At 48.1% G+C, this 23947-nt stretch overlaps 2 protein-coding genes across 4 annotated transcripts; both read right to left on the minus strand.

Moving 5' to 3' along the window:
• Positions 1-987: 987 nt before the first annotated feature.
• On the minus strand, positions 988-8252 carry GAL3ST2 (galactose-3-O-sulfotransferase 2). Its single transcript, XM_035544933.1, has 4 exons — positions 8227-8252; positions 2710-2790; positions 1936-2215; positions 988-1848 (listed from the first exon to the last, which is right to left on the minus strand). Exons 1-4 carry the CDS (start codon positions 8250-8252, stop codon positions 988-990), a joined length of 1248 nt encoding a protein of 415 aa, XP_035400826.1.
• A 2053-nt stretch (positions 8253-10305) lies between these two features.
• Positions 10306-23892, minus strand: D2HGDH (D-2-hydroxyglutarate dehydrogenase). Of its 3 annotated transcripts, none has more exons than XM_035545039.2 (9): positions 23683-23892; positions 23005-23062; positions 21815-21954; positions 20944-21137; positions 19860-20028; positions 19145-19288; positions 18544-18686; positions 17843-18008; positions 10306-10536 (listed from the first exon to the last, which is right to left on the minus strand). In XM_035545039.2, the coding sequence occupies exons 1-9, from the start codon at positions 23753-23755 to the stop codon at positions 10526-10528; spliced, it is 1098 nt and encodes a 365-aa protein (XP_035400932.1). In that variant the 5' UTR covers positions 23756-23892; the 3' UTR covers positions 10306-10525. The 3 variants fall into 3 exon arrangements, with proteins under 3 accessions (XP_035400932.1, XP_035400930.1, XP_035400931.1); XM_035545037.2 differs by lacking the exon at positions 10306-10536 and adding an exon at positions 14500-16554; XM_035545038.2 differs by lacking the exon at positions 10306-10536 and adding an exon at positions 16545-16677.
• Positions 23893-23947: the final 55 nt, after the last annotated feature.

Here is a 23947-nt window from a genome sequence, read left to right on the forward strand (position 1 = left end):
ACTTTGCAATCCTGCCCCACGGGTGGTGGCAGGCGCAGTAGAAACCAGGGATGGGCTCCAGAAACGTGCGCTGAGCCCAGCCACTGAGCGAGGGCAATCATTAACTGCAATGACGCCAAAGCTGTCATTCCCCGGGAGGGTTTGGCCCATGAGGGTTTGATTCCCATCACGAGGTGATGCCCTAGGCCAACAGTGGCCGTGCCTCCCTGGATCCCTTTCCTAATTGGCATCGGAAGTTTGGCCACAGGAGCAATGGGGTGTGATGAAGCCTCTGCTGATGATAAAATGTCGATGCTGCTGGCCTGGAGACCTAATTTCTTTCCTATGCACCTGCTTCTTCAAGTACTGCATTCCCTTGGTGAGCTCTTGTCCTTATCTCCCCCCCCACTTTTGTCTCCTAAAAGCAGAAAATTGAGACTCGCTCTAGTGAGCTGTAACCAGCCTGGAAGTAATGACCGCTATTAAAAAAAGGTCAAATGCAAACCAAATGATTAAGCCCCTGATTAATGATTAAGAGGGAGGAAAATCTAACCCAGCTCGAAAGCCTGCCAGCTCCCAGGAGCACTGGGCTGTCCCCTGCGTGTGACAGCAGTAGCACACCTGTGAGCGGCATGGACCTGAGCATTATCTGGCCGAGTCCTTGGCTGGAGGCGTTTTGGGACCTGCCTCAACCTCGGTGAGCTGGGAAGGAGGACTGCAAGTGCGTGGTGGGCTCAGTGCCCCAGCAAGCATCACGACCCCATGAGAGGGGAAGAGAGGAGCGGGTGGCACCCACCTAATGACAGAGGCGGTAAATGTAGAGAAATAAAAGTGTTTTTTTTTTGTTGTTTGTTTTTTTCCCCCCATAAAATAAAAGCTGGAGAGTGGAGGTAGCTCTCAAATGAACCCCACCACCCAGTCTCCCCCTCGTGTGCAAGAGTCTCATCACCAAACCCCAGCGATGCAAAGGGCCACAGCAGTGGGATGCCGCAGAGGCTGGCATACACTCTAGTTTTGACTTGGGACCTGTGTCTTCTCCAGGGAACTGCTCCACGGCAAGGGAAGGTCTAACGGTTTCCTCTTCTTGTGTGGGTGCTGAAGGGAGTAAAGATAGGACATGTACTGGAGTTCTGGCATAATCATTTTCTGGCAGTTTTTCAGAGTCTCGTTGTTTAAGTCTGGTCTGACGTTGTAACCAAGGATATCTGCATCCCCTGACTGATAAGGCAAGAGAGTTTTGTCCTTGATGTGAGTCTTCACTACTGCCTCTTGGCCCAAGAGGCAGGTCTTCATGAGCTCCTTCTGTCTCATCCGCAGGTGATTTACCTCTTTCTCCAGCTCCTCAAGTCCTATGGTCTCCTCAATTCTCCTCCAGAAGCTCTGGTTGAAGTGCAGGTAGAGGTTCCAGTCGAGCGAGCACCACGTCTTTATCTTCTCCTTGCTTTCAGGAGTCAAGGTCTGGACAGTGTCATTGCTTCTGGAATTGAGCTTAAAGTAGATCACATCATCTAGATCCCAGCACAAAGTGCGCTTCAGGAGGATCATGGACTCATCAAAGTAGTCTGCTATCAAGATCAGGTGGAAGTTCTGTTCAATCTCCTTTAAGACCTCCTGGGTGTAGTTTTGATTGTCCTCTGCATTGTTATCATAGCCAAAGTCAAACCACATGTTATTCTTGGCGTAGATGTTTTTCGTGTAATCCTCCTCATGGTAATATTTCAAGGGCAATGCCAGGTACTCATTCATGTCCTTGGAGCTTCTGAAGGCAGGGGCCACGTTCTTGTAGTAGACGTAGGAAGATTCCAGCAGAAAAATAGGATTCCTCAGGATGGAGAAATAGAAGGTGTTCCCTGGCATCACCTTATGCACCTGTTTGTGGGGAGGAAGAAGAGGGGCTGTTAGTCCAGGGGCCCTGTTTGTTCAACTGTGTACCTCCACAGGTGCCGTGGCTCTTACCTCTGAGGGGTTAAACCGCAGGTGGTTGCACATGATGTTGTAGTTTTGCCCTTTGGTTTGAAATTTCTCCACAAAGCTGGTCATGAATCTCTTCGGGTAACCCAGGTGGAAGCGCTGGTCAGCTGGGAGGGCGATGGTAAGGTTATACTTCTCTGTGAACCGAAACAGGATGTTCAGGACAGTGCTGCTGGCAGTCTTGTGGGTCTTCAGGAACATGACATTGGTTTTGATGTGACACGGTGTGGGAGTTACCAGCAACTGTGCGGAGCTCCTCCAGAATCTGCAGGAAGGCAATGCATGGGGAAAACAGCCTCTCCAGTGCCGTACCCCATCTCTTAGACCTGGCAAAGCTCAGCTAACCATCTCTTTTTCTCCCATGGCAGTAAAGCTTCAGGAGCCAAATGCAAGTGGGTTCTCCTGACCCCACAGCAGTAGCTGGAGTGAGGCACCAACCCAAACAAGCCCCATCCCTTAGGCATGGATGTTGGACAGTTTTCTGTTTCTCCAGCTCCTCATTTGCCAAGTAGGGCCCAAATACTTCAGCTCGATCACCTTTTAATTTGTCATTTGGCTGTTTTTGCCCTAAAGAGCTGCACTTTGGCTCATTTGATCACTTGTGTGCCCAAATATGGATCTAGGGCCCGATTTTGGGTTGCTGCCCTTCCAGCATTACCTTAGATTGAGAGAGCTAAATCAAGTGTCACAGGTCAGATCCTTGCTGCCCTGCAGAGGTGAAGTCAAGCAACTAGTTGTTCTTGCTCCTTCTAGACTTACAGATTTTCACTAGTTTTATGGAAGAATCCCAACAGGGCGATTCCCACGAAAAAGTTGAAGAAGAGGAAACATTTGGTATACCTGGAAAGAGAGCAGAATTTCTGTGAATGTTATCTCGTAGAAGACAATCCCTCCCCAAATGTGAACCACAAAGCTTGGCATGCTGTCCTCAGGGCTTCCGTCACTGGGACCATAATTTCTTTATGGTGCCAGCCACCAGCTGCATCAGCAGCTCTGGGGTTTGAGGCAGGACAACGAGAAATCACTTTTTTTTACTCTCATTCCCTAATTTTCACCCACACAACCTACTTCTTTTGGGTTTCTGAGGCCTTAGAGTTTGTTCATTTAGAGTTTATTCGCTTCAAGCTTCTCCCATTTCGTGAATGGAATTCTGCACTTCAATTGCAAGAGCAAAGCAGCAATATATTTATTGCTGTATTGCAGTGATCTAACTAAGATTAATCATAGATGAAACAGTGACTTAACAAGATTTGAAATGGCAAGGTACACTCTGGGCTATTTACTGCATAGAGAACCAGGTCAGACTAAAAGCACCAGAGAGACCCTCCCATTGGGCTGGTTGACAATTTATGTCTAAAGGATTATATACACAATCATAGAATCATAGAATGGTTTTGGTTGGAAGGGACCTTAAAGATCATCTAATTCCAATCCCCTTCCATGGGCAGAAAGACCTCCCACCAGCCCAGGCTGCCCTCAGCCCCATCCAGCCTGACCTTGGGCACTGCCAGGGATGGGGCACCCACAGCTCCTCTGGGCAGCCTGGAGCAGGGCCTCACCGCCCTCTGAGTAAAATTTTTCTTCCTTATATCCAATCAAAATCTACCTTGTTTTAGTTTAAAGCCATTACTCCTTGTCCTATCCCTACACCCCCTGACACAGAGTCCCTCCCCAGCTTTCCTGCAGCCCCCTTTAGGCACTGGAAGGCTGCTATAAGGTTTCCCCGGAGCCTTCTCTTCCCCAGGCTGAACCCCAGCTGCCTCAGCCTGTCTTCATAGGGGAGGTGCCCCAGCCCTCTGGTCATCTTCGTGGCCTACTCTGGACCCGCTCCAACAACTCCCTGTCCTTCTTGTGCTGGGGGCCCCAGAGCTGAGTGCAGGGCTCCAGGTGGGTTCTCATCAGAGAAGAGCAGAGGGGGGCAATCCCCTCCCTCGCCCTGCTGCCCATGCTGCTTCTGGTGCAGCCCAGGGTACGGGTGGCTTTCTGGGCTGCAAGCACACATTGCTGGCTTGTGTAGAGCTTCTCATCAACCACCACCCCCAGGTCCTTCTCCTCCGGGCTGCTCTCAATCCATTCTCCACCCAGCCTTTATTTGTGCTTGGGATTGCCCCAGGCCTGGTGCACAACCTTGACCTTGGCCTTGTTGAACCTCATGAGGTTCACACAGGCCCACCTCTCAGGCCTGTCCAGGTCCCGCTGGATGCCATCCCTTCCCTCCAGCGTGTCGACTGCACCACATAGCTTGGCATTGTTGGCAAACTTGCTGAGGGTGCCCTCAGTCCCACTGTTCATGTCATTGACAAAAACGTTAATTAGTGCAGGTCCCAATACTGACCCCTGAGGATCACCACTCATTACTGATCTCCACCTGGACATTGAGCCGTTGACCACAACTCTTGGAATGCGGCCATTCTGCTAATTCCTCACTCACCAAGTGGTCCAGCCATCAAATCTATGTCTGTCCAATTTAGAGATAAGGATACCATGGGGGACAGCGTCAAATGCTTTGCACAAGTCCAGGTAGGTGATGTCAGTTGCTCTTCCCCTATCCACCAATGCTGTAACCCCATTGTAGAAGGCCACCAGATTTGTCGGGCATGATCTGCCCTTAGTGAAGCCATGTTGACTGTCACCAATTGCCTCCTTATTTTCCATGTGTCTTAGCAGAGTTTCCAGAAGGATCTGCTCCATGACCTTGCCAGGTACAGAGGTGAGACCGACTGGCCTGTAGTTCTCCCAGGTCTTCCTTTTTTTCCTTTTACAAAATGGGGGTTATATTTCTCCTCTTCCAGTCAGTGGGAGCTTCATCAGACTGCCACAGCTTCTCAAATATGATGGACAGTCACTTAGCAACTACATCCACCAGTAGGATCCACAGATGGACCCACAGATGCATCTCTTCAGGCCCCATGGACTTGTGCACCTTCAGGTTCCTTATCTGGTCTTGAACCTGATCTTCTCCTACAGAGGGTGGTTCTTCATTCTCCCAGTCCCTGCCTTATTCTGCTGGGGCCTGGGCTATGTGGCTGGAGCTCTTGTTGGTGAAGACTGAAGCAAAAAAGTCATTGAGTACCTCAGCCTTCTCCATTTCCCAGGTAACCAGGTCTCTCATTTACTTCAGGAGAGGGCCCATAATATCCCTAGTCTTCCTTTTATCACCAATGTACCTATAGAAGCCTTTCTTGTTGCCCTTGATGTTCCTGGCCAAATTCAATTCTAGTAGGGCTTTAGCTTTCCTAACCTGATCCCTGGCTGCTCAGACAATATCACTGTATCCCTCCCAGGCTACCTGTCTTTGCCTCAACCCTCCCTAGGCCTCTGTTTTCTGCTTGAGTTTGGCCAGGAGCTCCTAGTTCATCCATGCAGGCCTCCTGGCATTTCTGCCTGACTTCTCCTTTGTTGGGATGCATTGCTCCTGAGCTTGGAGAGGTGATCCTTGAGTATCAACCAGCTTTCTTGGGTCCCTCTTCCCTCCAGGGCCTTATCCCATGGAACTCTACCAAGCAATCAAGCCTTTATATCACTCAACACCGTATAACAAGTTAGCAAGCTATGAGCGAGTAAGAAGTTTCTCAATCTTGCAAGTATAGCTTCAAGAAGCTAGCTAATAGTCACTTACCAAGTATCTATCACAGGAATCTCTCAACCTTGAGGAGTACCCTTGAGAGACATCCATGCTCAAGGGGAAGATCTTGGCAGCCCACTGCAGTGCAGAAGAGCTCAACAGGCTCTGGGCTGTCCCCTGTTTATGGGGTAAGATAATGGACACATAGCTGTCATTGCACACCAGCCATATGTGGTTGGTGCATGGTCCGTCAGCCCTTTTTTATTACATTGTCAGAATCTACCCACAGCCAGGCGCAGCCATTGCTGCATGACTCCAGCCACAGTGTGACAAGCAGGGCTCTGACAGCCAGATACAGCCATGGAAAACTACAGACAGGATGGGAGCAAAGTCCAACAGAAAATTAGGAACCACACATAAAAATACAGCAATCGTGACCAGCTGCCGAATGATTGAAGTGCCATAAAATGAATGCAAACACAGAGGAATCAGGATGCAGGGCCTGGGCCATGGCATAGCAGAAAGCGTGCTGACTTTGCTTCCCATGAAAAAAACACCTTTGCTGTAAGCTTTGCTTTGAATGAAAGCGCTTGCCCTCCTGCAAGGGAAACCCTTGGGCTGAAGAGCCCTTCCCAAGGCCCAGGAAGCCCCTTGGCCGCAGCCAGCACCAACCTCTGATGGGGATTTGCAGCACAGCTGCTGAAAGAAGAGTTTCAGGACATAGACAGGGGCAGCTTTCCATCTGTATTTCTTCACTTTTTGTTCCCAGGGGTGAGACAACCCCTTTCCTTTCATCGGTCTACAAATAGAAGTAGAACTGAGACTGGGGAAGAAATGCGGAGAGGCCAGCAGGCTCTTGTCTCTTGAATGCACCCCCTGCTTATTTTCTCGGTCTTTCACTTAAGGTGAAGCTGATGCTGGTGTGATGGTGTTCCAGAAAGTGCCTCCCTGCCTGCCTGGAGGCTTTTCCTAAGGCAATCTGGCTACAGCCTTCTTCTGCCTCTTTCCTGCAGAACTGAACGTGTACAATAAGGAACTTGTTTGCTCAGGCAGCATACCGAAAACAGAAAGCAGTTGTACTCTGATTAATCTTTGAATAGGTAAATGAATCAACATATACCTAAACATCCTGAAAATAAGTCAGCCGCAACATGTGCCATAAAGATTATCATCACTATATTATGAGAAAGAAGCTGAATGGGCTCTTCACAGTTCTACAACTTATCACCTCCAAGTAACCCTTATTATCTTATTAGTCACTGACATTTACAAGCAATTACATTTTGTCATCCTGCTTCCAGATACCCAAATGCGCAGCGAGCCGAGCCTGTCTGCAGTGTAACTGGGCACTCCCACCAGAGCCTCGTGGCCAGGCATGGCCAGCTCTCACTGCTGGCGACACGGGGGGTAAGACATGGGGCCTTCAGGCTGAGGGAACTCCAGGAACGAGAATGGGAAAATGGAGGCCAGGGAGGGGGCTGAAAGGATGGGAGCACGTCCGTGGGGTGCTGCCAAGCCCTGCGTCTCGTCCTGCCCTCTCCTTCAGTCCTGTTTCCAGCATTCCCTGTGCCAGCATGGGCAGCAAGGTCTGGGATAGAAAGTCCTGGGGGGGTCTGGGGCTCCTGGGGAGACAGGGGCTCCTGGAAGGATGCACAAGGGGCCTGGGAACCTCGCTGGAAATGGGGCAAAGGAGCTGCTGCTCACCCTGGCCAGCCCAGCACCAGGGAGCCTGTCCCCACCTCTCTGGGGCTCAGCCACACTCGCAGCGAGTGTCACCAACCTGCACGTGGGGCTTCACTGCCCATCCTGCCCTCACCACCCTGGCACATCTCTGTGAGAGCCAGTGCTGCTCTCAAAGAGAGACACCATGCACAATGTTGGCTAAAATATCTGCTATCTTTTATTCCCTTCAAGAAAGACAGGTCCCGCTTGTTCCAGAGCTGTTCTGCTCTACTTGCTGAAGGTGAACAGTGCGAGTGCCTAGCATTACAGAGGACAGAGCTGATCTTTTGTATGAACAGTTAAAACCATAAGCAGAGGTATTTCACAACTATCAGCCAGATCAACAGGAGCATACAGGGCATGACGTGCAGAATCGTGGCTGCAGGGTTTTATTCCTCCCTAGCACGCAGCAAGGAGGCATTTCGCCTGGGGGGAGTGAAGTTCAACGCAGCCACAAGACACAGGGTTCGTTCAGAGCACCCCTCGTTACCAACGCACTACCTGCTTTTTTGTCCCGTTAATACAGTCTTCCCCAAAGCAAAAGTTCAAGAGTTCAAATCTGAATGTTGCACAGAAATCACTGAAGCATGCAGGGTATGAAACCAGCCTGGGATCCCTTTGAGGACCTGCTTCAGAGCTACCACTAAAACACAAATTCTTCTAAGCCAGAGTTTGTCCTTTTGACAAAGGTAGCACTTGAATGTGCTGCTACAGATGCTTTAAGGTGGGACAACCTTTTTGTTTATTTGCATTAAGCTGAAAACAACATCTCCAAAGATCTGTGTCAACATAACAAGGTTCTTTCAAATTAAAAGACTTGGAATACAGGAGGGGACACACACTGAAATTAACCTCTACCCTGGAGCAAACTGTAACTAACTATAGGTTATTAATCACTTACACAGATTAACTGAACTATCTGAATCAGACCTTTCTACAAATCACATTTTAATTCTGCACCTGTAATATTCACATCCCTCTCCCCTTACCTTGAAGTGCACCCAAGGGTTTTCATGCTGCCTTGCTGCTGTGAGCTAGAAAGTATCTCCTTTGCAAATCAGTTCCAAAACTCCTTTCATTTACGGTCTCTGACGGCTTTGGTGTAAGAGTCTCTATTTCTAGCGTCCTGTCGCTGCTATAAATGGCTGGGACAGGTGAGGACAAAGGGAGTGGCTAGGTGTTCCCAGGGGCGGGTGGAAGTTAATTAGTAAGCCATGAGCAGTTCTGGTATGGCATCACATTTACACAGGCACCGATGCTTTTTCCAGGGCTGCCTTAGGAGACAGGGTTTGCAGCAGGTTTGCAGGGAGTTGAAGATTTAGCAGGTTCCTTAGCAGGGACCCCCCCTCAAGAACAAGGGTACAGATGGGGGAAGACAAACATGCACACAAATACTGTGCCTGGCTGCAGGAGGGAGGCACGGGGCTGATCCGGGCAGGCTGCTGGGCTGGGGGCCGAAGGAGGGCATCACTGGTCCCTTTCACTTTCTGCAGCCACTCCAGAGCAACGTGCGCTGCCACACCTCCTGCTGTGGTGCTCAGTGCCTGAGATGCCTTTCCTCCAGTTCTTGCCTGGAGATACAGGTCCAGACTTCTCTGTCAGACATGTCTGGCAGCAGGAAATTAGGGACAACAGCAAAACAGGAATGGTGTTCGGCTATTGGAAATCCCCCTTCATTCTAAAAAGCACCACCGGCATAAAAGCCCAAGACACAAACCACTTAGGCTCAAAGCTTTTCCCAGTGAAAACCCAGTTACAATAACTGGAGGGTAAGAGCTTAGGTCCTTTGCTGTAGCTAAGTCTTGGGAGTAAAAAAGAAGAAAGAAAAAAAAAAAAAACACACTTTTACACCTACACCAGCTGAGCTGTATTTGATGGTTCATCTACATCTTTCTGGTGTTATTAATGACCACTGCAACTTGCATTACACGTGAATATGGAAGTCCACCAAGGCTCCTGTACGCCAACACTTCACAAACTGGGTTTCTTGATGCAGTTTGCCCAGGGAGAGCAGGATTTGTTCTGCAGGTCTGGAGGTGGGAGCAGTTTCCCCTACCCCCGCATTGGGGTTATGCTGGGGGAAGGCACAACGTGCACGAGCTCGGAGAGGAGCTGCCTCCAGACGCTTCTGCTCATCTGCACGGGGACAACTGCAGAACAACTCATGCAAGAAGAGGTCTCGTGATGCCTCATGCCACTGCAATTCTTCCATTTGCTGCATTCTTGCTGCCTGTCCTGGCATCATCTCCTTGCACCAAGGGATCTCCTCAGAAAGGCGAGGGAGGAGAAGAAGCAGGAGCAGGAGCTGGGCAGGGGACAGCAGGAGCTCCACTGCACTGTACATCAGCAATGAAGGCTGCCTGATCCCAGTCCCCAGTTCTCTCCACATACACACACTGCTGTGGCCTCCCAGAGCCCACGCTCAGCAGAGGAATTGCTGCTTATGGGAGGTAGTTGATGCATGCCCAATGCGGGCAATAAAACATTGCAGCACCTCTTCCAGCCTGGAATTTGGCAGTAATCAGTCAGAGTGGGGCATTTATGGCTATGCCATTCCTATGCACCTTATGACACAGTCCCCTTTCCTCCCCACGCATGGTGCCACCTTTTCAGATGGTGGCACCAACCTGTCCCACTAGCAGGCATGTACTCAGCGTTCTGGTATTCCTCATGAGAGCTGCTAAATTCAAATATACTGCATTTCTTTTTAAATCCCACCTTCTTCAGGCCAGTCCCACAGCGCTTATTCAGATTCAGAGATTAGCAGGTATAGGGTTTCTTTCCTTGAGTTCCATGGTAGAATGTGAACCAGTGTGTTGCTTTCTGAAGAATTTCTAGGGCTATTCTTAGCATGGTGCCAGCTGCTGCTGGCAGCAGGGCACCACTTAACACACTTCTTTCTCTTGTTACATTTTACCCATCAGTTGTGTGGTATCTTGTTCAGAACACGATAGAGCCCTTGAATCATAAAAGACCGTTTTTTTATGCTTTTATAGATGATTTATTGCTCACTCCTTGGGTGTTGTACAAGAAATGTCCCACCTGTTCAGGTTTGGTTATGCAGAAAATATGGTGCCATAAAGAAATCTTTGACGTAGCTCAGCGCTGGCTTGCTCCAAGACTGGAAGCAATGAAGGTCATGCAGGTGATAAAGAATTTGATGGGGCAGGATGAACAGCTCCATACAGCCCACTCGGTTAGGAGAGAGTCAAGTCCTTCCTCACCATGCCAGAAGACTGCTGCTTCAAGGTGTTGAGCAGCCATAGACACTTCTCATCCTTCCAATATTTAAGTCTGTCCTAGAAAAAAAAAAACTGATTGTGGACAAAAAATTTCTACCACAATGATTCTTTATCAAAAAATACATGCACACATACGTGCACATCTCTCTCTCTCTCCCCTATATACAACAGTAAACCAGTATTTGAAAGCATCATTGAGAACTTTGAACAGCAGGATAATACTGGCTATTAATTAATACATAAAAGATTATATAATATAACCCCACGGTAACTGGGGTTCCATTCCCTCAAGGTAGTTGCTTTGCTGTTTGTCTGAGACGGTGGTTGTAACACTGTGTTTATGGCTCTCGATGTGTAAAGAAGAAGGCTAAATGTGACTGTTGGAATTCCTCTGGCCACTGCACAGCCTCGGGTTATCTGCCAGCCCTGGCTCCCTCTGTAGCACTCTCTCCATACATAGCTGAAAAAAAAAAGAGAAAAAAAAAAAGAGAAAAAAAAAAAAAAAAGAAGAGCAGTATGGAAAGTTCCACTTCCCAAAAAGAACCATTCATGTGTAAAGCCTGCATTTCAAACTCTTATGGTCAGTGGTTTGCGGAAAAAAAAAAAAAAAGAACGGAGTAGGAAAAAGACAGAGAATATAAACAGCCTGATCTGGAAAGAACAGGTTGTATCAGATTAACTTGGCAGAAAGCAAATCCTTTATGTTTCTTCTTTACCACCACTACGGACTTTCTCTATTTTTGCATTGTCTGATACACAAACAGCTCAGAGGGGAGCATTTCACCTTCTGCCTTGTTTGCTAACAACAGCATCGTTCCCTCCACTTAACCCTCTCTTAACTAAAGCAACTCTAGGCTTTGGCTCACACCCGCATTAGGTCCAAATGTCTGCCCCACTCCAGGGACACCACTAAGTTCATCCTAAGCTCTCACCAAAAGCTATATATATATAGCCTGATGACTGAGTGCCAGTCCCTTGATGTGAATTTTCAAGGAGTGGAAGGTCATTTAGGAACACACTCTTTCAAATCACTACTGGGAGAGACTGAGGAGCTATTTACTCTGGGGTTACTACTGCTGGATCAGGGTAACATCGTACTGGGGCTACTCTAAAGGGCACTGCTGCCTGAGCTAGCTTTTAGCTATAGGAAAATGCAAAGATGGTAAGATGGCAGCAATGTGGTGGCCAGAGGCCTGAAGAAGACGATCAGCTCCTCCCTGACAGCCCCTGAGGAATGAAGGGAGAGGTACAGGGTGCCTCGATAGTAGAGAGAGAGAAGGGATTGAAGAGATCACAGGGTAGGGATAAATATTGACTCTGCAGGCTGTATGGCGGTTGTTCTGTCAAAGCATCCACGTGGCAAATTGAGAGTCACGACCTTAGAACTGCGCTGTGATGGATGGGTGCTATAATGCAGGGCTGTAAGCCACCATCCTTAATTCAGCTCAGTAGCGTGCAGCCTTGTAGAGAGGTGTTCTGGATAAAAACAGAAAAAAAGAGACTCTTCAGGATGGTTTTCTTCCAGGAAAAATGCTCTGAATGGATCATCTATTTCAGTTCACTGTGAGAGAGCAGAAATTACTGACAAGCAGGTAATGGAAAAGACGGCGACTGGGTAAGACAACTGTCTCTGCTGGTCTCATGAAGCCTGGCGAGGCATTCCCAGCCGGGAGCCTAACATGGGACCGGTGGGATATGAATGCAGAAGCCAGCTGGGCTGCGGAGGACGCAGCTCTAGGAGGGCAGGAGGTAGATACTGCAGCAGCTCCTCAGCAGGGAAAGAAGGGTTTGGCTTTGCATTTCTACAGCCTGGGGAAGAGGCCGTGTCAGGGCCCCTCAGGGTTGTTTCTGTGCTGGGGAGATTTATAACAGAAGGAATAAAACTGAACGAATTGATGCTGAGTGAAGGCTGAACAGGTCTGAACAGGTCTGAACAGAAATGTTTGTGCAGGAGCGCAAGGTACAGCAGTTGCTGGGCTGAGTGACATGCACATAATGGCAAACACGGATGTGGCTGACAGTAGGAACATCAGCAAACACTGGAGGAGACTCATCAGCAGATGACCTGCGCTCCAGCAACAAAAAGATGGCAGCGTAGTTCTGTAGGCCAAACTGTGCCTGACAATCTCTCCTGTCATCTCAAAACAGAGGCAGGATGTGGCCAAACAACCCCCCTCAAGCGAGGAAACAAAGACAGTGCCTGGGGTTTGTGGAGGATCAGGCAAGATCCGGAATCAACAGGATTATCCCATAACAATCAGTGACTCCCAAGGGGCATAAAAGGCCTGTCCAAACATCCTTCATCCTCGTTGCCCAGAAGTGACCCTAGGCAGACGACGTGGACACACAGCACATGCGGCGGCATGCTTGTGAGAGGGCACACAAAGTCTGAGAGAATTGCACGAGTAAAACCAAGCTGTTGTAAGATCGCCTTCCACTGCCAGCAGGTCTTGTGCTGACTTCTGATCCTTTCCTACACCACCGTCTCCTTTTCCCTCTCACCCTCCTACTTGAGGAACCTACTTTTTCCTACACCTTTTGGAATCAGCAATCCTTCCGAAGGTCAAACAGAATGATTTTATTTTCCTGATATTTTATGTAGGAGAAGGGAGCCAAGGAAGCAGGAAATGCTCCCCTCAGCCTGGCTTCTGGCATCGAAGCCCTCCCAGTTACTGCTACCCTGTGGTTAAACCTCCAGGAACCCTCTCTTCTCTGGTCTGTCCTTCCAGGGCTGTGAACCTGTACCTGCAGCAACGCTGATGCCTCCTTGGGACAGCCTGGCGGTGGCATTGCTAGAGACCCCACAGCCTGACACTAGTGTGGGTTTTTTCAAGCATGTTACATCAAAATGAGAGAGGAAGAGCAACATTTTCACCTGGAGATGGTGGTGTGGCATCCTCTCCTGTGTGCCCGAGGCTTCACTTGTACACCCCAAAGGAGATGCCTCCTCTGCCCGATGGCACTTCACTACTACATCAGAGCAAACCAGTGGGAAGAAAGCTGAAATACCCACACACAGCACCATGGAGGCAAACAGGACACAAAATATGTCTAAACTGTTTCCTTAGCTGAAGCTGTAGAGGAAGGCGGCTCTCGGTTGGGACTCCAGCCAAGGCTTTAGGAGGGCCACATGCGAGATTTGCTCTGACGCAGCCACTCAGCATGTCCTTGGGCTTGCACCCAGACACAAGGAGCTCCCAAAAACCAAAGTGCAACTGACGTGCTGAAGATCAAAGCAGCAAACTCTGCTGTAGCTCAACCCAAAGGCAACAGAACTGATCTCACACCACTCAGAGCAGACACAGGGGAAGGACAGACACCGATGACAGAGGAAGAACCATTCTATGCAAAGGGGCAGTTGCTAGCCCACAGCTCGGGAAGAGGAGGAGATACTGCATCAGCTCCTTACTCTGCCAGGGACGGATTCACACCCAAGCTCTTAAGCCCCTAGAAGGGACCATGCTGCATAATCTGGCAGAAACACCTTCCCACCTTCCTTCAATTCTCTTCAACCTGGTGCAGTGAAAAGCCAGAATATAAATAAGATCAACAGCGATGGGCCTTGACTCTCAAGACCACACATTTACTTCTGACAAGCTCCCTTTACATGCATAAACACCTCTCGAAGGGGCTGAAGACTTCCCAAGGAAAGCAGGGCTCCCAGAGGAAACGCAGAGTAGAGAGGTACCTGAAGGAAAACCCTGAATAGTCCAATGAAGAGAGAGATTTCCAGTCTTTACCCACCCGGTCAGTCCTGAGAAGGTGGTGGGACACAGCCCTTGGGCTGCGAGGCAGCCGTGCTGTGCTTGGTCAGGATAAAAGGGCAAAGGCAGCCAGAACCAATGCAGCCAGCCCAGGACCGCGGCATCTCGATGCTGGGCTCTGCAGGATCTGACAGAGCACCACTGGGATTCCAGCCATACCTCCTAGAGCAAAGACATTTTGACAAAGGGATTCTGGCAAAAACAGATTTCTGCTTAAAATCTCTGGGTCACTAGAAGAGGCACAGACCAGAAAGTTCTGATTTTGATCAAATTATAATAATTTATATTTACTGTACATACACAAGAACTGAAAACACACTATCACAGCCCACAGAATGAACGTATGGCTTTTTTTTTTGTTTAAGTGTCTTTTGAATTGTTACTTTTATTAAAAGAGGATCAAAACTCAGTTTCATTACAATTCTAACATAATGCTAAGAGCTTCAAAATGTTAAGAAATCTTTATTAGAAGAGTACTCCTTAGAGACAGTATTAACATCAATTTTTAAGTTACGATAGTTCAAAGACATTCACAGTAACATGAGTAATCACAGTCAAAAATCCTGATGAATAGTTTTTACTGCTTCTATGTAAGTAGTAATAGTTTTTACTGATTCTGTGTAAGGTTTAAAGCTGTTTGTCCTGAAACAGGGGAGATTGCATTGTACTAAGTCAAACAACAGAATGCACTCCCATGGCCAGATCTACAGCCCGCACAGCTCTGCCCCTGCATGGTCATTTTGCACGTCATGCCACTTCTGACTCCTGCCTTTTGTGGCGTAATGATGTGAACAGCACTTGTCAGGTATCTAAGAGTCCTCCCCACAAAGACAACGGTCATGTCTGCTACAGCTATGTTGTTAAGCACTGCTCCCAGTGCTTGCCTGTTCCAACCCATAATGCTCCAATACAACCTTGGCAAAATCCAAGATAAGGCTAAGGGCAGAACCCAGGGGCTGGAAAGAGCTGTCCAGATGAACTCATACAAGTCAAATTTGGTGGAGGACCTCAGAAACAGAAACCACATGCAGGAAGGATGTATGTGTCTGGCTGGTTAGTCCTTACCTGCTGTGGTCCCAAAACATCACTGATAAAATCCTCCTCATATCTCTGTGGACTCAGATTTGTAATACTTTTGATGTTGGTATGCCGCAGTCACATACATAAAATGTAACAAAATACTGCAGTGCTCTTACAGCGTCAGGGCAGCGGTTGGCAGAGTGGGATCTGAAGCCCCACCACAAGCAGAAGGCCGGCCTCTTGATGTTCAGCCCCATGTGCATGCAGGTCTCATGCTGTAAGGAACCCCCAAATGCTGCACACTGGCAAGGGCACTGCTGCTACCAGCTGGCTCTGGTGCTAGCCACATGCCGTGAACCCTGATTCCACCCTACCAACCTCACCAAGACAGGTAAGCGAGAAGGGTGGTAAATGTTCTATTTTTAACAAACAATTCTACTATCATAATTTGGCAGGTCATTTCAGATAAAGGCAATATAAAACTCCAAAGGTCCCTCCCTTCTGAAAAGTAGTGCTTGCTACAGGATTTACAAGGTCTGACTTCTAATTGCACAGTTTTACCTCAACAAGGATATTACACAGATGATGGAGAAAGTCAAAGATCTTTGCTAATCTCACTGTTTGACTGCAGAATGCATGCAGTAAACGAAACAGAAAGGAAAGAAAAACAGCGATCACCAGAGCTTGAGAGATGTAAGGAGTAAGTGTTCTACTACCAACGCTAAACATCATACCCACGGTAGAAAAAGCAGGTAAGATTAAAAAAAAAATCTGTACGCTTTGTTTCAGTGTTCAGATTAAACAGAAAGCCTACACAGCGAAAACCCGTAATGTGCTCTTCTTCAGAAAGAGCAGACACCCCTGAAAAGAGGAACCACATTCCTTTACTTGTTCCATCACACTAAGAAAATAAGCCGAGGAGCATTCTACATGCTTGCTTGATCCCTCAGTTTGGTGTTAAAGGACAGTTATCGAGCTACAGATGTCGTCCTCTCGTGATGGCACCTGCTTGCTTCTCAGAACATGTTGCTTCAGGAGCTGGAAGGCAGTGTCTTGTATGGATTGAGGATCCCTTTGGGGTCTAACATGGCTTTGAAGCGCTGCATTAAAAAGACTGCCTCGCTGGGTTTGCTATACTGAATGAACTGCTTTTTCTTGAAGCCCAATCCGTGCTCTGCACTGATACTGCCATTGTATCTTGCAGTCCACTCATACACAAATGGTTCAATGGCATCCAGCAGGGAATGGCTGTAGGATTCTGCTGTGATGTTCAAGTGCAAGTTTCCATCTCCTGGAAGAAAACATTGCAGAGGTGGGTCTGTAAGAAAAACTGTAGATCTGCAATGGAGAATCGTTACCGTTTCATCCCCGTACTCAAACAACGGTGCCTTTCTTATTCACTGAAGTCTTCCTTCTAGAAGGAAGTGAACAGTCCTTCAACAAACACGAGGCCTCTCCGTGCACAAGTAATTCAAATAGGATCTTTGTTTTTCCACGTTTTTAGAACGATCTTTGAGGAAGTTAAGCAACTCTCAAATTCCCACTTTAGAGATTTTAACATTCAAACAACTGGGCTGCATTAATTATTCTCCCTGCACTCAGATGGCTTCCCCGACAGTATTGCCTAATGATGCCTGAATTTCAGTACAGTCCTTCATTACTGCATCTCTCCCTATTATACTTGCGCAGTGCTCTAAGGGCACTTTGGCACTATGTCAACAGAAACAAAGAAAGCAGAGCATTTCCTTTCTCCGTTGGTGTTGCGTGTGATGATACTCAATTAAGCTCATAGTCACTGGGTATTATAAACACACAAAGAAAGAAAAAAAAATACTCATTCTCATTCTGGAACCTCTTCCTGCACTTCAGCAAATCTTCATAGTACACAGTTTAATCCTCAATGCCAACAGTTACCAAATGCAGCCGTTATTACAAAAACCTGTCTTTCCAATTATCTCAAATCAAGCACGCTGAGGAATGTTTTTGTTTGTTTGTTGTTCTGTTCTTTTTTTGGGGGGTATGGGTTTGGAAACACAGAACAGCTTTGCTAACAACCTACCTGTCTCTGGAGTATGTAAAATCAAATCAGTTTCAAAGCATTCTGACAAATGTACCAGCCGAAAGGCTGGTTCACTAATTTTGTGCACTAATTTTATCACTCTCATTTGAAGAGTTAATGGCTCAGACATAACTGATTGCCAATATGACTAATTACTTTGGACAGGAAGGTGTTTATGTGCCAAAAGTGTCTAAGTACATTAATCACACCGATGGTCCAATTAAATAACCTAGATAATTAAACAGAAAGTACACAGCGAGAAGATACACACGGCCAGTTGACAGTTGCTGAGTGGCTAGTGGTTACGCTGCCCAGTCACACCTGTCAGTAATATATGAAAGACAGGCTGAAGGCAGGGAAGATCCTTTTGCATCCTCCTCCTCTGATAGCTCTCAGCTATTTAGTCTGCCTCCCAGTAATCTGAAACCAACTTTTAGGAGCTACTAGGAAATGCACAGCAAAACGTGGAGCACACAAAAGAAACCACCTCCTTTCCCCCTTTCCCAGCATCTGCACTTACCCAAGTGGCCGTAGCCCACCACATTTTTGGCACTCTGGCCCAGCCGAGCCCTCATGTCAGTCACGAGATCATACAGCTTCCCCACAGGCAGGGAGATGTCGTATTTGTAAACACAGCCGTCGTGAGTGAGAGCCTCTGTGATCCTCTCCCGGAGGCTCCACAGCATCTGATGAACAAAGATCGAAGGAATCCCAGTCAGCCAAGTCCCTCTTGTGTTCAATGCTTTGTGGCATGGAGGGAAGAAAAGCTTTGATTCTTTGCATGTAACATCAACATTTCCCTCGGTATCCTACGCCTCATGGGAGACAGTAATAACGCTTTCTTGGCAGCACTGTGTGGTAAAGTGATACATTGACCCTTGACAGTACCCCAGATAGAAAAGAACAAGTGTCACAGCCACAGGCATTCTCTCCAAAGCTGCTTAAGTCCTACTGATAGACATAATTTATTAACCTGATGTTTTCAAAAGAGAAAACATCCACTGAAAACTTCCCAGAAGGCCACTCAGGCCTTCTGGGAAGAGGCAGCAGTAGGAATTATTCTCTCTTAGCATTCTTACTCAATATACCAAATAAGCTACCAGGTCATTCAGTCATGTTTATTTCAAACATCAAACAAGACAAACACTTCCTTATAAAAAATGTAGTTTCAAGGAGAGAATCATTCTAAGCGGATTTGTGCAGGAGGAAATGATGACTTACCTTTATCTTCTTATCATCTGTTGCCACAGTTCCATCAGTGACTAATCCAGAAGTCATGGCCTGTTCTAGGAAGCTGTTCAATTTTTCTTCATCGTGGGTTGAGTTAGAGCCCGAAGTTTCAATTAAAACATAAAAATGGCTGTCTGAAAGTGAAAAAGCACAAAATAAGCAGATGCTCTTCTGTGCTGTGAGCACACGAATTTAGTGCAGATTCTGGATCTTTTCCCAAACCTGATACGTTTTATAAGGTTTCTTTTCATCCCAGATTCTCTTGTGCCAGACAGGAGTGCAGCTCAAGTGGCAATCTTATCTGGAAGGCGCTTCACTTCCATGTTCTATCCCCTACCTAGCCACTGCTGTTCAAAAAACTAGCAGTTTTGTGGGAACTGGTAGAACTAAAAAGTCATATCTTTAAAGACTTTTACTGAGTGTATTTGGAATTGAATACTGGGCACAAAAATTAAGGGACACACACAGTCACTCACTGACATACACGTGTAAAATGGGCTAAAAATGCCCGAGCAGCATAATGTCTCTTTCTGCAGCCCAAATGACACTATCTGTATCTCTTCTTTAGACAGAGAGTTATCAGCTCTGGTACCTCTTACTGGGCAGGATAGCTTGAGATGTTTCTCAACCAATTCCATGCACTTCTCATCCATGAACTCATAGGCAGACAGGATCTCTCCCAGCATGGCTCTGCAGGTTGTAAAGGTTTCCAGAACCTGAGAGAAATTCTGACACCCTTCAGACAGATGACAAAGAGGAATAAGAAACAAAAGCAACCCCTCAAAACCTTGTCAAAAGTTGTTAGAAGTCTATCAGGCTTCAAGTCACTTTTTCCATTGCTAGGAAAGCTGAACCTCGTGTGGGTTTGGATCCCACGCAATCCCTGTTAGATCCTCTGATGGTTTGGACTCGGATAGTTGTCAGAGCAGAACAGCAGGAGGAGAGAGCAACCGGTCTTTGCTGTGGCAAGGACCTCTTGAACATCCTAAGACAGTTGAGAGCAAAATGTCTGACCCAACCCTCCCTTCTCAGCACTGGCAAGAAGGCAACCCAGGATGAATTTAAAGACCATTATGAGAGTCCAGGCAAATTCTGGGGTCCACTGCACATACTCCACAGGTTTGTCAGGGCTTGAAGTCTACTCTTCCTTCCCCTCACCCCAGTTCAGCTCCCTGCTTTCCAGGCCACACCTGTTACAAGCGTGCTGTCTGAGTAGCCAGCAGGCTGACCAGTGCTTTCTTCTCTTCACTACTATTCCCTTCCCTGCCTAGGAATCCAGGTGTGAAATCATTAATACCAGTTCCTACCTAGGAATGCCAGATTCACAGCCTTCGGTTTCTGAGGGCAGAGTATGGAGACAGCCGTGATAACTCCCAAGGTCCCCTCAGATCCGATGAAAAGCTGCTTCAAATCGTAGCCAGTGTTGTCTTTGCGCAGAGATGCCAAGCAGTCCAGGACTGTGCCATCTGCCAGCACCTGTGAGGACACGGAGATGCCATGCACCTATGCAGAAACGTGCTGCAACAAGCTTGTCTACTACCAACCCGATGAAAGGCTACTGCCAGCCTTCAGTAGTAGACACCAACTGCAGGCCGTTCCCAGTCTTGTCACTGTTCCTCGTTTCCAGCTCTCTCCGCTCTTCTTACCCTCTATATCCTACCTGAATCTTCCCACAAACTTTCCTACTTCTGTTTTTTTTTTTTTTTTTTTATTTTTATTAATGGTGCTGCTTACACATGTTCTAAAATAACAGAAGACTGAGCTTGTTCTACTTTTCTTACCAGTGGTGCACAAGATCAGCCATTCTTTGCAGCCCTGGCTCCCATTGTTCAATTTATTTTCTATTAGATCTCTGCCTCCAACACCATAAATCTTTTAGAATCACAAATGCCCGCCTTTACACACAGAGGCACAGGCAGAAGCATGCTGAGGAACAGGAAGGACTCTAGGACAAAGCCAGCAGTCAAAAGAAACACAAAGCCCTATTGAAAGCTGAGTGAGCAGTCAACAACAGAGCACGTGGCAGGATGGACTTAGCAGAGCACTCCAGAGACCCACCACTCCACAGAGGAACCAACCTGATGCGGGTAAAGGGATCACCAAACCTCTCCCTACCTCCGTTTCACCTCCCTGGATAAGAACACCATCCATCACCGCTTCTGTCGGTAAGGACAGAGGAGGAAGCTGGAAGCTTTGGCGGCAGTAACTGATGCTACATGCGGAAAGACACTTGTTGGCCCTTCTCGAAAGAGCCACAAAAGGAACAGCGAGGAGCATGAGCCTGAAGAGGAACTTTTGTCTATGTAGCAGACAGCCGAGAGCTACAACAGCAGGAAGCAGGTGAGAGGTAGAGGTGCAAACACAGAGGGAGCTGCTGGGTACTCGCCTTACCACTTCCAGTCCTAGCACGGTCCCTCGGAGGGAGCCGTATCTCAGGAGCCGCAAGCCTCCAGCATTTGTGGCCACGTTACCACCGATGTGGCAGCTACCTTTCGCTCCCAAGTCAAGAGGCATGATAAACCCCCGCTCCTCCAAGTACTCGTTGAGTTTCTCTAAGATGCAGCCAGCTTGGCACACAAGGATTCCTGAAACAGAAACGAGCTGATGCCCAGGAAGAAGGTGCTCCTAAAGAGGCAGGATAAGCATAAGCAGGTGCAACCACTTCTTCCTCCAAAACTTTCCGAGGTTCAATTTAAACTAGCAAGAACCCCATGCTTGCTATAGGGCATTGTCCCACCCCTCCTCAATCCCACGGGAGCTTTGCCATTGTCTTAACACCTGACCATGCCCAGCTCTGGACACGTGAAATACAGTGACATTAAGACCGTTTCTGCCTGGTGTTCCCCTTCTTGCTGTCTTTTAAGAACTGAAATACTCAAAGCAGCCTGGTTCCTAACTTTCCAAACCCAAACATCCTGCAAGTTTTCCCCATTCCTCCCTTCTCTGTTAGTGTGGCTCTCACATGCCTCCTTAACCACCACCGTTCTTCTCCCCCTGATGGGTTTCTCATTTAGCAAACACGATATACATGCTTTTCTGCTCTCTTTCCTCTTCTTTCTGCCACCAGATGTTTTCTTACATCTGCTACTGTTAACACCTAAGGATTACATCAGCAGCAGGAATCTGGAGGAAACAAATCTCTGATGCCCCTTATGATGCTGCTGGGCTGAACCTTGCTAATCCTGCAGTTACAGCTCCCAGAAGAATGTCCAGGCTAAAGCCAGGGGCTCGTTTCCGTGCACCACGTGTCTACAATATTTACCAGACACGGTGTCAAAGCTGATGATCCGGCTCATGAGAACAGTGGAGAGAATGATCTCATCGAAGACAGGAACGCTGCCCCCGACAAGGCCCGTGTTACCCCCCTGCGGGTTCACTGCCAGGTTCCTCTCAGAGCAGTACCTGGAAGAAAGCAGGTTTCTCAAGTCTTACGTCACTTAAGGCCATAATCCAGTCTATCAGAAAAGTTTCACTTCCCCGTGAATAGGTCCTGCTGTGGGCGTGCTCAATGCTCCTTAAAATTCAGCAGTGCTCAACCTAAAGACTAAACGGATAAAGAGGGGCGCTTTCATTGCAAATGTGGGAAAGCACAGCTCCTCTCTCCCCTCACTCCAGTCCTGTGCAAAGGAATGAACACTCGGGGTCATCCCCTCGAATAGCCCCAGGTCTGCCATGCAATATCTGTCTGGAAAACACACCTCTCTCTGTTTATACATTTATTCAGCAGTCTCTGCTAACAGCTTCCTCAGGGGGTTCTGACAGACGATCTCTGGCAGCAGTTTAAGACATTACTGCCCTCCTCCTCCTCTCAGGAAAGAATGTCCCATAGGCAATGAAGTCTGTGCATCTCTGCCTCAGCTGCTCCACCCTCCAGCACAAAGTGCCACCCAGTACATCCTCTCCCAGCTCACCAGAGTTCAAGGGCAATGGATGGCACAAGCTGCATTGCACCAGCAGCTATTTTTAGGTCCCAAGCTCTGTACTTTTGTTTTAAGAGCTAGGAGCAGGTGAGCAGGCTCCTGCAGCCTGTGGCTCTCCAGCTGAACAGCATCCCGCAGACGGATGCTCAACCGTACCTGCTCCTGTATGTCTGAACTAGGGCAGCGCTGCCACCAATTCACTGGACCCAACAAGCTTCTTTTCCCTTTTTCTTAGGGACTCTCCCTGAGTCCCTTCAACATAACTGCTCATGTCGAGCACTGGTAAAACGTTTAAATTTTGACAATTTCGTAGAGCAGAGAAGTCAGTGGGGAGTGCAAGGGGATGTAAAGCACAGAAAGGAGGGCTGAAGTCACCAGAGCTCGAGTACAAGACATACCACCAAGACAAACACAGCTCCAGTGAGTAGCGCTCGTGCACTCAGTGCCTGCACATCTGGGAGTTCCCTTCTCCTGCCTGATCCTCCCAAACCAGAGCTGAGCTCCCTCACCCTGTACAAAAGGCACACCCTACCTGAGAACCTGAGACACCTCCGCTGCTGTCTGCGGCTTCAGCAACAGCTTGCTACAGCCTGCAACGAAAGCAAGGGACGCTCATGGCAAGTCATCTGCTGCACGGAGTTCAGAAAGGACAAGGTGGCAAGGGATGTGTGAGATAGCAGTACTCCTCCACCACGAGGCAGTTACTTTAATGACTTCTAAAACAAACGTTTTTAACGGCGGGCCTTCCCTTGAAGCGCTTTGCACGTGGCCATGGACTTGGCTGCCAGTGTGGACAACAGGAAATGTTTTCATGAATAGTGAATTCATGAATCTTTTCATGAATCGTAAATTTTCATGCATCTTTTCACGAATCATGAATTTTCATGAAATCTTCAGCTTTGTTGAACAGCACCTGGTAACTCACACCACCTGTTTTCTGAGGGTCCACTCAGAACTTCAGAAAAATTCAGGAGCTGTTAAGTGAACGCATTTGTTTCAGGAAAACAGTTAATTAACTAGGAAGAATTTATTTTAGCCTGAAAAAAACGAGGTAATTCCCTTATTTTTTACGGGGAAAACTCGTTTTGCTGGTGCGCAAAGACACGCTCTGCTAACAACAGCAGTGAGGTCGCCGCTGGCAGACTTCGCTCCGCTGTGCCGACAGACGGCGGAGGTTTCGCCAGGAGCGAAAACCACGGCAGCTCCTTACCTCGGACCGACTTCAGCCAGTCCACGTTAAACGGTTCCAACTCCTCCGGGTCCGTGACGGCTCTGCCCGGCATCAGGCGCTCGAAGAACGCCACGTCCCGGGGGCTGAGGCGGGAGAAGGGCAGGCGCCGCACGCGGTACCGCTCGCTGGTCAGCGGCACCTCCCCGAGGCCGGGCGAGGCCGTGCGGAGCCCGCGGCCGCCCTGAGGAGGCCACGGCCCGGCTGCCGCCCGCGGGGCCGCCCCGGGCGCCTTCCTCGGCTCGGG

This window comes from Cygnus atratus, chromosome 9 (assembly GCF_013377495.2).
Source record: "Cygnus atratus isolate AKBS03 ecotype Queensland, Australia chromosome 9, CAtr_DNAZoo_HiC_assembly, whole genome shotgun sequence".
Taxonomy (NCBI): domain Eukaryota; kingdom Metazoa; phylum Chordata; class Aves; order Anseriformes; family Anatidae; genus Cygnus; species Cygnus atratus.